Genomic DNA, 14,527 nt, shown 5'->3' with positions numbered 1-14,527 from the left:
CATATGCAATGATAACCCCACTAGCTAATAACATTCTCCCCAACACAATCCAAAACTGGGAGGATTCAGGCCAAAATGTTAACTTTAATCACATTTACATGGTAGACACAAGACATATGTGATCTTTCTTTTCTTTTCTCTCTCTCTCTCTCTCTCTCTCTCTCTCTCTCTCTCTCTCTCTCTCTCTCTCTCTCTCTCTAGGCTTAGATTCTTTTTATTTGGATTCTTAATTTTAAAGTAGAACAGGTTTTTTTTTTTTTTTTTTTTTTTTTTTTTAAGGAAGGAAGGAAAAAAATAAAGGAGCTTGGCTGTACTGATACCTCTCACTGAGTCAGAGAAATCATAGTGTTTTTGTTTTCTTGCTTTAGATAATCATATAAAAAGTGAAGTCATGCTTATATCAAAAACATCTTCTGTATGTAGGGCAGGTAGTACTCAGCTTGGTGATTTAAGTCTGTTTGGTGTTTTGATGGTATAAAAGAGACACATATGTGCAATAAAAAAATCATTCTTCAAATTTTGATCTTCTCTCGACCTCCTATGTGGGCATATTTCTATGTGTGAAGGTTGTAACAGCAGTGAGCCAGACCTCTGTCCATCACATGAGGACCAGAAGAAACCGCTGACACTCTACCGTGAGCTGTATAGCTGAGTTTGATGTTGGCCTTGTGAGTTAGGCATATTACAATGCATTTTTGATTGACTACACGGTTCACATTAATTGTATTTTAATACATTGCAAATAATCTCAAGATTGTTTTTTTCTTTTACAGGCACCAATTTCTTCCCCAAAACTACAAACTTCAGAATAAAACACATGATTTTCAATCCTGAAACCCCGCTTTTCAACCTGATCATCACTCCCTTGGCTCTTGGTTACCTTCCCTGTCTCACCAACACATTCTCCCAGAGATTCCGTGAGCCAGGAGGAGCACAACACCTGTCACAGAACCAGGTCTGAGAACAGTGGTCCATAAACAATTAGCTTATTTATAATCCTGGCCCATGCTGCTCTTCTCCATGAGGCAGCCGGGCTAGCCTAGGGCAGGCGCTGAGTTTGGTGGTACCCCTTAGTCCCCAGACACTGCTTTGCCAGAAGCTAGAGTCCAAGGAAGACACTGGCTGTTGATTTGATTTGCATGACCTAATTTTGAGGTGGGGTCCCTTTGAATATAAGTAGCTACAGCAGGGTCCTACTGGGTTTGGAGTGCGGGGACGAAACTCAAGGCTTCTCTTCTTGTAAAAAAGCTGAAGGAAGACAAAGCAGAGGAAGGTCATATGGGATAAAGGCAAAGGCAGATCAAGGAACAAGCCTGCTAACTGAGGAATGCCATGGGTTTCTAGTGACCATAAAGATGGAGGAAGAGGCAGGGAAGGACTCCAACCTCCAGCCTTCAGAGAGCACAGCCCCGCCCCACTTTAATTTCAGGTTTCTACCCTCCACAATATCGAAGCAGAGTTTTCTTGTCAAGACCACAGAGTGTATGAGAACTCTTTACAGTGCCCTACATACAAACACAGAAATATTCTAATTGTCACATATACTGACAGGGACAAGCTACCTCCTGAATTTGTTCTAGACTATTCTGCATCTGAGGATGACTTCTTCCAGACAACATGTCTTTCTGGGTTTCTTTCATATTTGAGTTGTTATCCTGGAACCACTATCTGCCCCACAGGTAGACTTTTACAGAACGATGTCAGGTCAAAACAAAACTTCTGTGATTCTAATGACTCCATTTCCATGTTCTCCTCCTCCTGCCTACTGTAGTGACTGACATCTCTAGTCACCAAGTCCCACATCTTGGCCTTTAACCTTGAATCCTCCTCTCTATCCTCCATCCAAAAGTTAACTACTGGTCAATTCTACCTCTCCATGCTCTGAGGTTTTCCCTTCCTCTCCTTCCTCTCCAGCATCACCATCCTACTGGAAAAAGCCTCACGGAAAATGTCTTCTGCAAAGGTCATTTTCAGAGCCAAGGACAGCACCAAAAGCCTTTTGCTCCTAGCACCAGGGATGATGAGGATGAAGGTCTGTAAATCAAAAGCCTCACTGGCTACAAACTAAAACTCAAAGACAAACAACAAATAAAAAATTAAAACACTGTAAGATCAACCGGGTCTATGAAAGACAGATCCATGCTCTTTCAAGGACAATATTCTGGGATTCTACCCCTGGTGACTGCTCACCAAATGCTTCAGAACAAACTCTCTGGTAAGAGCAGGAAAAAGATTGAAAAACGCTTTAGTAAATATGTTTGAAAGCATTGAGATCTATGGACGAAGCACCTATACAAAAGCTAAGAAGAAAGTAAAGCCAGAGCCAAGGATGCTTTTTCTAAGCAAAGGTACTAACAATTCCTCGAGCAATGGGCTTAACTGAGAAACTTAATGGTGTCCCGAAGTCCCATGAGGTTTCCAGAACAAACGCAGGAGGTCACAGTCCACCAAGAGCATGAGGCACGAGTGAACACCCTGGGTTTAAGCTGGACATAGAGAACTGTTTTTTTAAAGTGATCCAGAAGTATACCAGTCCTGTCAAGAGTAAAAGAGAAGCTACTTTAACTAAATTTTTGGATAATTTGATTTAGATCAATCAGTCTGGGCTGGGGAGATGTCTCAGTGGCTAACATGTTGGTTGGCTACAAATGTGTGAGGACCTGAGTTGGGACTGCTACAATGACTTTTTAAAAAGGGCAAAGTACCCTTGTGTATAACCCCAGTGCTAGGAAGTGTGGGAACAAGTAGATCTCTGGGGCTCACTGGCCATCCAGTTCACTCAGCCTGTGTACTCCAGACTCAGTGAAAAACCTCTTGACAGAGGAGAGTGACATTATCAAAGATGTCAGATGAGATCCCAGATGCTACTCAGACATATCAGTTTTCTTCAATGGAGTAATAGTGAGTGTGTCACTCCTCTCCAGAGCAGGCCCTGTGCTCAGAAGTAGTTGACCAATACAAGCCAGACTACTTGTTGTAGGGTGGGGATATGTGTTTTGTTAAGAAAGGAAGAACATTAAGTGTGTGGATTGGGAGGTAGTGGAGGATTTGGTAAAAGTTGAGGAGAGGAAAGAATGGTCAAAATAAATAAGAATTTCAAAGAATAAAATATTTTTTTTTAATTTGATACAAAAAAGAAAATACATTGGAACTCGCAAAAAATAAATTAATTAAAAATACAGCAATGAATGTTTAAAAAAATAAAAACCTGGAGAAAAAAAATATCTGAAGATATGAACAGTGTCCCAAGAAGAGAGAAAAGGTAAATCCACATTTGGAGCCTTTGGACAAGAAATCTTCAGGTACCAAATGAAACAACACGCTATCAGCCCTAAGAAGAGTAAATAAAAACAAAACATCAATGTGGTTGGGAAGAAGGCTCAGTGGATAAGGGGCTTCCAGCAAAAGCATGAGGACCAGAGTTCAGGTCTCCAGAACCCACCCAAAACCATGAGCCTGGCAGCCACCTATTATCCCAGAACTCAGGGTGGGGGTGGTAAGAGAGCCGGACAGGCCCAGTAAATGAGCAAAGTCTAATTCAGCAAGAGATCCTGCCTCAGTAAAGAACACTCAGGTACGGGCACAAAAAAGTCACAGTATAAAGTATAACTACAAAAAAAATGAAAATAACTTTAACATCAACCAAAGTGGGGAAAGTAGCTTTCCCTCAGAAGAGGAGCCACAACTAACAGCCAACAGAAACAACGGAGCCACAAGATAATGACAGTGGCCAAGGCATGGACAGAAACAGCTGCCAGTCTCAAATCCAGAAAAGCCTTCAATCCTGAAGATGAAGCAAACAGGTCTAAGACAAACAAACCCCAAGAGAATTCACCTCCATCAGATACTCCTAAAGAAAATCCTAAAGGTGGTCCTTCAGTGGGACAGGGAGGCCATCTAAGCTGCAAGGACAACCATGCAGAAAATGAAAGAACCACAGAAAAGATGTCTCAGAAAATTCACACAATCCTAACATTCAACAGATACATCAAAAATCCTATGGAGAGCCTTAAAAACAATTCTTCAGAATCAGAACGTGTACCCTGATCCTATCCCAAAAGATTAGTACAGCCAGCATCCCGCCCAGGCAGAGACTAGCCTCCACCAGACCAGAAGTCCTACCGTGGCCTCATCCAGCTAGGACTCCTGGCCACAGCTACCTCAGAACCATTTCTTTTCAGTGAACATCTGCTGTCTTTCCAGTATGCAGTTGTCACTTTCCAGGCTTGTCTGTATTCCTCCAGGGCTGAAATGGCTGTTTAGATCCGCATGTGCTCTCCGCCCCTCCTTGAAGTATGTGTCTAGAATCTAGAGGTCCACCCATCAAAAGCTTTGTCCGTTTTCTGTTTTGACCCAGCAGTCACCCTCACTGTATTTTAAAAAGAATCCTTCTTTTCCATCCCCATGATTTTCAACATTCATTTTCCTTCAACCCATCCTCACTCACTGGAAACTTTCCCTGTTCAAAACTGTGCCAGTCGGGGCTTGGCAACCATTCGGGGGCTCCAGGGCCCCAACTCCTGATGCTGCAGATGACTGTCAATGGTGAGATAAGGTGTCAGCCAGAGAGCAAAGTCTCCCTGTTTGAAGTGAAATGAGAAGGGGAATGGGAAGAGGAAATGGACGCTCGAGCACATCGAAAGCTTCGAGAATTAGGAAATTCTACCCCTGGCAACACAGCCTATTAAGCCACACTGAGCTGTGCCCACGTGGAAGCTCGTCACTTCCATCTGAACTTGCCTGCATGCCTCTGGTCCTGCCAACCAAGAGGATGTGAAGGAAAGCCACTCTCCTAGCAAGCCTACTGCAGGGGGATGGGGGAGGAAAACCGAAAGGCTCTTTCTCCCCTAAGGCAAATAAAATATAAATTCAAGAAAAATTTTTTTAAAAGGAGTGGAAACACTCTTGAAATGCAGTTTGAACAATTAAGCAAGTTACCCCAAAGATGCTCTAAAGTTAGTCAGTGGGGATTTTATTTAATGTGGAGTGGGGAAAAAAAGACAAGAATAAAAGAAAACAACTCTTAAATGTTCAGGACCAAAGAGACACTCGTTTTAAATATTCTGACTTAACTGCCTTTAAAGTTTTGACTGGGTTAACTTTGTAGATGTTTTTTCCTTTTTTTTTTTTTTTTTTTTTTTCATTTTGTTTTTTAGCATTAAAGCTATGAAAGAATAAATGGATGCAAATATGTAAATGTTTATTTACATATGTATGAGGGCTGGGGCAGCAGAGAACAGCACTTAGAGGCATAGATGTGGAAGCACAAAGGGACAGTATCTGCATGAGGCCAACCTCCTGAGATAACACATCCGATCTGTTGGGCCTCTCGCTCCTTCATCCAGAAAGCCAGATCCATATAAAGAGCCTCTTGAAATTTTCAGGGAGTAATAACATGGCATGTGCCTGTCCTTCAGTCTCCTCTTTTTTCTCTCCCTTTCACCAACTTAATTCCTGTTCATTTTTCAAGATGTACTGAGTTCTCTGGCAACCTTTATCTCCTATGGGCTATAGGAGTCGTCCCTCCTCCTCACTCTCCTCTCCCTTCCTTGGCTTGACGCTACCAAAACAAACCTGTCTAGTTACCCACTCATCCTCTGCCCCCACCCCACCTCACCCCCATTGGCTTGTGGGCTTATTCAAGACTCTATCCTCATCCTGCATCTCTAGCATCTAATACTGTCTGTCCCACAAATGAAAATCAACAGACATTTGCTGATCAAAAAATGGTTTCCCATCTCATCATGGCTTCAGCACCAGGACTTGTGAGTTCTCAGTTCCTTAACTATCCTGTTTCTGCCACAGCCTTCGTAGAACTCCAAGACAATATCTGCTCCTAGGTTCTTCCAAAACTCTGCCTCCTCTAGCTGTTTTTTTCCCTTCTTGCTGCATGCCACTAACCACTTATGTGACTAGAATAGCAGTGTGCTTACTCTCAGGACTTGTGCCTAAACTGGCCTCTGCCCCAGGACTTCAAGGGAACTTGATGACATGGGATATCACACCATCACAGGTATCACAGCATTGTAGGTATCCCAGCAACCAGGATATCAACAACAGGGTATCACAGCATTATCAGTATCACTACCACAACAGCACACATACCACAGCAACACAGCTATCACATGAATAGGAGTCAGGGAGTAGGAACTAACAGGGAGGTTAGTTATCAGTGGCAAAGCTTTACAATCTCCCGGCACACCGCACTGTGGGCCCTTTCTTCTTCCTCTGGAAGCCCTAATCATCCATGACACTGTGTTACTGATGGCATCACTACTGTAAAGCCATTCCTGTTATTTCTATAGTGTGACATTATAATCTGAAATAATTATGAAACTATAACCAGAAATAATTATGACTCCTGTAAGTGTCAGAGCAAGCCCAAAGAAACAAGTTGCCACACAACGACCTTTGTTCAGTTGGGTTATGTTTGTTTGATTTTTGAGACAGCCTCATGTAGCCCAGGCTAGCCTTAAACCTACTAACTAGCCAAAGATTGCCTTGAAATACTAATCCTTCTTCAATTATCACATGCTGTGCCATCAAGGGCCATCCAAAGAAGATATCGTGTCTAACCTCTACTAATGTTAAATTATCACAACCAATTTTTCTAACACATGACAAAATTTTGTTTAATCTCAATCTAATTTAGGCTTAATCCAAGACTGTATAAAACACTCCAGAAAAGTTAAAATTATTTTTAAATATGCATACAGTTTTTATATTGGGTATTATGTTTTAAAAAAGATCAAGATGTGAAGTATTAAACTTTAAACGCATTACAAAAACATATTCACACATTATTTAGATGAATTGTCTCATTTGACAATAGAGAAAATGAAACCTAATAAAGTTATTTATTAGGCTAGTATCAATGCATAGAACTCCTATTTTCTCCTTTCTATGTTACATGGACATTGGGTATAGTCTTTCTGTAGTAAAAAGTGTTTTGTAAGTGGGAAGGAAGAAAGTAAAGGTGATGAGTTGAGAAATGAAGTGGAAAAAATGAAGTTCCCACAACAAGAACAAAGGCTGGGCCAGCCACTCAGCATCAGCATCTCTTAGCCTTCTTAATTGGTGATTGATATAGAAAGACCCAGCCCCTCATGAGTGACACTATCCTGGGCTTGTGGTCCTGGGTTCTACAAGAAAGCAGGCTGAGCAAGGTATAAGAAACAAACCGGTAAGCAGCACTCCCCTATGACCTCTGCATCAGCTCCTGTCTCCAAGTTTGTGTACTGCTTGAGTTCCTGCCCTGACTTCCTGCAGTGATAGACTACAGATGTGGAAGCATAAGCCAGGTAAACTCTTTCCTTCTCTCTCTCTCTCTCTCTCTCTCTCTCTCTCTCTCTCTCTCTCTCTCTCTCTCTCTTAAAATTATATAGATGTAAACAGAAAATTTAAGCAAAATTTAAACACCAATTATCCCATGGTTTTTTAACACATAATATACCTACATAGTGTCAGGGTGGGAGGGGAATAGAAAACAAATATCAATTCAGTACTTTTCTGGTTTAGTTGAGAACCAAGTTCTCTTGAGGTCATTTTAAAACTGATATATTCTAAGCACACATCCTAGACATTTTAAAGTACACTGTGCTTGGGTAAGGACATTCTTTGAAGACTGGTGTTTTTTATAAAGAACCTCTAGACAGTTGATAGACAGCTAGTTTCCAAGATCATCACTATACTGGACAGTTCAGTGACCCAGAACCCTAAGGGACTAGGGGTATGAAGAAGCCTTGGGTGTCCCAATGAATGATTAAGGTTTTCTTTTAGATAGGTCTTTAATGCAACCAATATATTTTTCATATATACCTCTGGTCCAAAATGTGAATATGAAAGATGAAAAACCAAATTAGAATGTCGGTTCAAGTTGATAAATAAATCGTGCCTTGGGGGAAGTACAACTCATCACAGTTAATCACATGGCAATGTGAAAAGAAAATGAAGTATGTTCTGAAACATATGGGCTTTCTCGTGTGTCATGATCATCCTAAAAAGTGTTGGAGAGTCACAACAACCAAGTAAGCGGCAATGTCCAGAATGTTTCAAAGAGCTAGAAGGGAAGATTTGAAATATTTCAATGAAAAGAAATAACAGGTGCCTGAGCCAGGGGGCTAATGACTGGACTTTGTACGTGCACCCGTGTGCACAATTATTATGTGTCAATTAAAAAAAATAAAACTAAAATGTCATTTCATATTGTGACTGTTCCCATCTCATCCATTACCCTGAGCTCTTCTGAGCCTTCGTCTCTCTCTTGGCATATGGATTGACACAACACCATCCAAGCGAAAGTCACTCCCTGAGAATGTCTGTGTCAAGAGTAACAGCTACAAAAAGAAAAGGAGACAAAATTTCTGTTTTAAGTACCTGAGAAAAGACCTGGGTGTATAGCTACACCCTTGAAAAACAACAATCCCACTAAAGGTGTTATGAAAAATTCTAGGAATTAACCTTAGCTCCCAGAGTCACCCTTTACTGACAACACGTCCCAGAGGATAAGTTCATGGTTGTAGCCAAACTATGATTCAGAGCATTGGAAGCAGAATGCTATGTGATTATAGTGAGGGACAATCATAGTAGCCAGGGTTTGAGTGAGTCAAGTTAGTGTGACAGGGTTTGAGTGAGTCAAGTTAGTGTGACAGGGTTTGAGTGAGTCAAGTTAGTGTGAGCTTAATTCGGTTCCAGACGGGGGAGGGGTTAAAAAAACATTTTCCTTCCTAATAGAATAAACAAATTCAGTTACTTGTCTTAGAGCCTTAACACAATGTTTTATGTGAACATGTGTATACATGTATGAGCACTTACTCCTCACATGAAGGAGTCACAAGCAAGGAGCCTTCTTCCTAGTTGCAACTACAAATAATGTTTTTTTTTTAAATAACTACATCAACAGCAAGAAAGAGGCACCTGCTCCCATAGGGAAAAAAAATTTTAACTTACTAAGGACCTGTAGAAAGATTTGAACCTTCAGCATCCCATTTTATTGAAAAGGTATTTAGGTAGCTTTATTTTACATTCCCTGTTGACAGCTGTTCAGTGGGGCTTGAGAGATGGGCCATTGACCATGAACACTATCTGCCCTTCCAGAGGACCTGTGTTTGATTACCAGCACCCACACGATGGCTCACAACCATCTATATAACTCTAGCTCTGGAGAATCCAATGCCCTCTTCTGGCCTTTTTGGGTACCACACACATATGGAGGGGTATATACATACATTTAAACAGTGCAGTCATATGCATAAATAAAAGTACATAAATGTTTAAAAGTACTAATCTCCTTAGTAATATTTGTATTATTTTATTCTGCCTCAAAAGGACAGCTCACTGCATCAGTCAACTCTGTTCAACTTGATAACAATCTAAGCTTTTACATATCTTGTAATTCATCCTTCCTCCCAGGATCTTTATCCCTAAAAAATGTAACAAGTAAAGAGAAATAAATACTTCTTATAGTCCACAGTATATAATAAGGTGGACAGAAGATGTCTCCCATTATTGAAATGGATTTTCACAGCAATATCCTCCTTGTAAGATGAACTTATAACCCAAGCCGAACTCCAAAGCCATGTTCCTGCTTCTCTGGCCCCAGGCCCTCCTGCCTGTGGCAGAGGGTGAGGAATTAAGGTAGAAAGAGAAGTTTACAATAAACAATCAGCTCTAAACACACCTCTGTGTGTTTCATTAAACTGCTGGCTCCATTAATAAAGTTTATATTTATTATTTATGATAATTCAATAGCCATCTTTCTTAGAGATAGGCTCTCTCAACAAAGAAGTACAGGATTTTAACCAAAAGAGTAATATAATAGTCCTATTTTCATGCACAATTGCACACATACACACACACACACACACACACACACACACACACACACAAAATTATTCGGGATTGTCTAGTTCAACACTGTCCCTCTGGTTAACACAGACCAAACACAGAGTGTCAGCAGGCCCAGATCCCAGCAGACAACTCAAGTGTTTATCAAAATGAATAAACAATTAGCCCATTTCTTTACTAATGTATAATACTGGTTAGCTTAAATTTTCATAAGCACACAGAGTAATTAGTACCTTAAATTAAACACAGATAAAAATAAATGTACAGACTATATCTCCTTTTTTTCTAAATGTCCCTATGAGAATTGAGAGCAGCAGCATCTCCCCAGTGCCCAAGGCCCATACCCTGGACATCTTCCACTCACACAGCCTCTCACCCACCCTCCACAGCCCCTCACCCACACTCCACAGCCTCTCACCCCACCCTCCACAGCCCCTCACCCCTCACCCAAAACTTGCTCAGTTTTCAAGCTATTTACAATTCAGACTTTACTTCCTCCTACAGATCCCTCTCCATTCTGAAGGGCATTTTTCTAACTAGAAGAGTATCCTCCTTACCCTCTTCACAGATGCAGAAATACTCTTAGGGTATCTGACCCCCATCCTCCACCTTGTTACCTATTGGCTTTCTGTGGAAAAACCCTGAATCACAACAGATCGATTTTACAACTCTCAGTACACGATGTTTTTCAAGATTAAACTACCCATAATCCAATTGCAATCTGGCTGCATCCACATCTCTGGCCCGGATCTTATCTATTTTTGCTACTTGCCATCCATGATCCCATCCAGAGGCTGTTTAGTTTCCCCAGCTCTGTGCCTTTGCAGAGCAGATCTCATGACCTAGTGGATCCTCACCCTCTGCTTTTCAATTCGATCTGCATGGCACTGTGAAGGCCACTGAAGAAACACACACTCTCTGTGGTGTTGCTCAGGCAACCTGGGGGTTTACACACAACTAAATGATATGACATGTTTCCTTGAACTACAGAATTAAACAAGGAGAAGAAAACCTTTATCCTTAACGCACTTCCGGCAGATAGCACCTAGCTCTAGCCATCTGTCCGCCTTCACTGAGAACAGACATACACAGGTTGCAGGCCCCGTCGCTCCCTGTGCATCTTACTTTGCAGTAGACAATCATGTTGGGAGAACTCTCTTCTGGATCAGCAATCCCCACTGCGCGCTGGTCTCCGGATCCCTGAGCCATCCTGCGTGCCTCCTCTCACACTGCAAAGTAAATGAATATACCATTAAGTCACAAATGAACGTGTGTTTATAGAAGAAAGCATTGAAGGGTAAGTGTCTTTTGCCAGATGTAATTGTCAGGCTCTAACCTCTGAGCACAAGGTCACTGGCAGAGCCAAGTGCTCTAAGACATCTGCTAATCTTAATCTCCTGGCAACAGATGAATTCAATCATTTACAAAGACCTCTATAGTGACATATGGATATTTCATTATGGAAATGCAAATCAAGATCCCAAAAATTTGCCACTTTATAGCCACTCCAATAACAGTAATAAATGAAAATCCAGTAACAAGTGTAAAGCAAGTGTTGGTGAGGCACAGCTTTAATCCCAGCACTCTGTAGGCAGATGTGTGAATTTGAGCCCAGCCTGGTTTACAGAGCAAGTTCCAGGACAGACAGGGCCACACAGGAAAACCCTGCCTTGAAAAAGAACGAACAAACAAACAAAAACAAAACAACAGCAGAAAGCAAGTGTAGGCAATGATGTGGGTAAATGCGAACCCTCTAGATGACGGGTAGTGATGTCAGCTGGTAAAGCTACAGCAGAAACAGGTTAGTGATCCTCAAAATTAAATACATAATCACTATGTGACCTAGCAATTCTGCTTCTATATGTATGCTCCAAGACTGAAAACAAATACTCAAATACCAGTACTAAAATATCCATAGCTGTCTTATGTAGGAACAACCCACCCGCCCACCAGTGCATGAATAGAACATTATTCACCCATTGAAAAGGAATGAAGTTCTGATCTAGGCTACCGTGTAAGTGATCCATTTTAAAAATCTGCTATATGAAAACAACTAGTCAGAAAAAAAAATCATGTATTGCATGGTTCCATTTGTATAAAGTATCTAGAACAAGTAACTCCACAGAGGCAGAAAATATTGTATGTATCTGAAGATGAGTAATTTTTAAAATGTTTTAAAATTTATTTTTATTTTATGCGCATTGGTGTTTTGCCTGCACGTATGTCTGCATGAGGGTGCCATAGCCTCTGGAACTGGAGTTATAGACTGTTGTGAGCTGCCATGTGGTTCCTGGGAATTGAACCCAGGTCCTCTGGGAGAAGAGCCTTAACTGCTGAGCCATCTCTCCAGCCCTGAAGATGAGTAATTTTATATTGTATGGACTTCACCTGAATTAAGGAAAAGTGAATGTGTTTAATTCAATCTTTTCAAAGAAAGAACCCTGTAGAAGCAATAGTGAGATAATGACACACATTTAAGATAATGGCACACATATAAAACAGTGACATGACATAAGACTTGGGAGTAATGAGATGAGCTCAACCATTGTCGTGACACTGCCCTTGCTGTGTGAGCTCAGCACGTGGATAACATACTGGGTTCCCTTCTCAGGGCCATGGGAACTTTCTCCACGATCCACCCACACTGAAGGGTGAACTGTCTCACAGGGGAGCTTCAGACAGGCTGAATGGGAAAGTACAGTGTAAAGCCAGAGAAGTTCTTTCTAAATGTTATCACTAATCTCGGAGCCTGCCAGAGCTATCCGCACAAATTTCATGGGCTTTTCATCAGAGAAACTTGGACAAATACCATGCTTAAAAGGCCATTCGGTTCAAGAGAAGAACTCGGAAACATCCTCCCATAAACTACATTGGTACCAAAGGTCAGTCTATAAAAACAAATTAGGGTGGAAGATGGAGAAGAGACAGGAATTGGTAATTTATGCTAAGAATGTCGTTGCCCAAAATACCCACTGTGGAGTGGAAGCTTACTCGACATTGTTTGACTTGGAATATATTTTAAAGCTAGAGTGCATGAAAGACAGCACAGGCTCAGCCTATCCCACCAAACGTGCTTGTGGCTGGGTTGCTATGAATAGCGTGCTACAGGGAAACCCGGAGTATCATTCTGATCGGTGACTTTTAACGTGAGCATACTGCTTCGTTTCCTCTAGCTTAATATAGACAATAACAGGGCATGAGAAATAGAACCCGGGTCCGCCATGTGCCCTCATTTACCCGTAATATAGAGCCTGTATGGTTTGCATTGCTTAAACACACACACACACACACACACACACACTTTCACTTTAACAAGCTTGTTCTTTTCCACCTAGAAAGCAGTGTTGGAATAGGAATGTTGGTAATGACCTAGAAACTAACTTCTCAGTCTTGTGTCTTTGTCCAGGCCCATCACATACACCTCCCTCCACACCTCCGAAGAGGCATCTGAGCTCAGATAGGCCTGAAAGCTGCTGAATAGAGGGTAAAAAAAATAATGAGTCTAGTACGCATGAGAAAAGCTGCTATTTGGGGTGACTGTCAGCTAATTTTGAAACTCAGACGAGATGTCTGATGCTTCCACACCTGGAATGATTTGATTCTTGAATAGGGATATAGCTACCTGCTTGTTCAGATGTCAACACAAGTCAAGACAGATCTGGACGGGAAGCTATGTGGGGGAAGACAATAGTAATAAAAAATGGCAATGCTGGGTGTCTATGAAGGCTTGCGTGCACATGGGTGTGTACATGTGCAGGCACACAACCCAGTGTATCACTCCACTTTTTTTTTTTTTGCCCTAGTCTAGAACTCACCAAGTAGGCAAGGCTGGCTGGCATGACAATTGTGTGTCCGTGATGCACACTGACCAAAGATCTCTTGAAAGTCAGCATTGGGCCTGCCATTCCATCTAAACTTAATTGATTTTGTAACTTGAGGTTACAAAGAAATGCCTATTGATTTCATTTCAGCCCTTCTGGAGCAAGCAAAGCCTGGGGTCCAGAACACACACACATACACACACACACACAAGCACACACACACACACACACACACACACAAACACGCACACACCATCACCACCACCACCATACATGCACATCATGCATATATGCACACAAACACAGAGCTAAGCCAATGAGAAAGAAGGGCTTGGAAAGGGAAGAGATATTGGAGTGAGCCTGGAGCCATCCATATCTCAGAACCAGCCATCCTGAACTTCTCTGAGTCTATGCTTTAAGCTTTGGCATTTGGACCCCATTCCAGGTACCCAGATCTTTGCTGAAAAGAGGAAATGCACTACACAGGCATGCTTCTAAAGAGGGGCAAAGGAACGCCATGGAAATGACCTGATATAGATGATTGAAGAAACCATTGTGAACTAGGCAAATGGCTTGAGTAATATATTACTTACTTTTCAAGCAAGACCTGAGTTTAAAACCCATAGCCCATGTAAAAAAGGCAAACATAGTAACCTATGCCTGTAATTCTAAGTGCTGGGAATGTTGGACGGTCCTCTAGCCTCAACATGCATATGCATGCATGTGTACCCACACATACATGAACACACACAAACATACACACGGAGACACTGAGACAGAAAGACAGAGAAGCAGAGAGACAGCAAAAAGGACATACACGATTGTCAATTGTCATGTTCCAATAGCTAGTTTATCCAGGT

The 14,527-nt window shown here is 41.6% G+C and overlaps 1 protein-coding gene across 10 annotated transcripts in view; it reads right to left on the bottom strand.

Moving 5' to 3' along the window:
• The window catches only part of RGS6 (regulator of G protein signaling 6), a gene marked incomplete at both ends in the record, with an annotated part of 483,564 nt that extends 472,509 nt beyond the window's left edge, over positions 1-11,055 (bottom strand). For all 10 annotated transcript variants that reach the window (XM_080908046.1, XM_080908049.1, XM_080908051.1 and 7 more), the window contains one exon: positions 10,972-11,055. In XM_080908046.1, the coding sequence (XP_080764172.1) occupies positions 10,972-11,055 (84 nt within the window). The remainder of the gene's footprint in view (positions 1-10,971) is intronic.
• Between the last annotated feature and the right edge of the window lie 3,472 nt (positions 11,056-14,527).

Source organism: Micromys minutus (assembly GCF_963924665.1).
Source record: "Micromys minutus genome assembly, chromosome: 1".
Taxonomy (NCBI): Eukaryota; Metazoa; Chordata; class Mammalia; order Rodentia; family Muridae; genus Micromys; species Micromys minutus.
The sequence above is the reverse complement of the archived record's forward strand: the minus strand, read 5'-3'. Positions and strand labels throughout refer to the sequence as shown.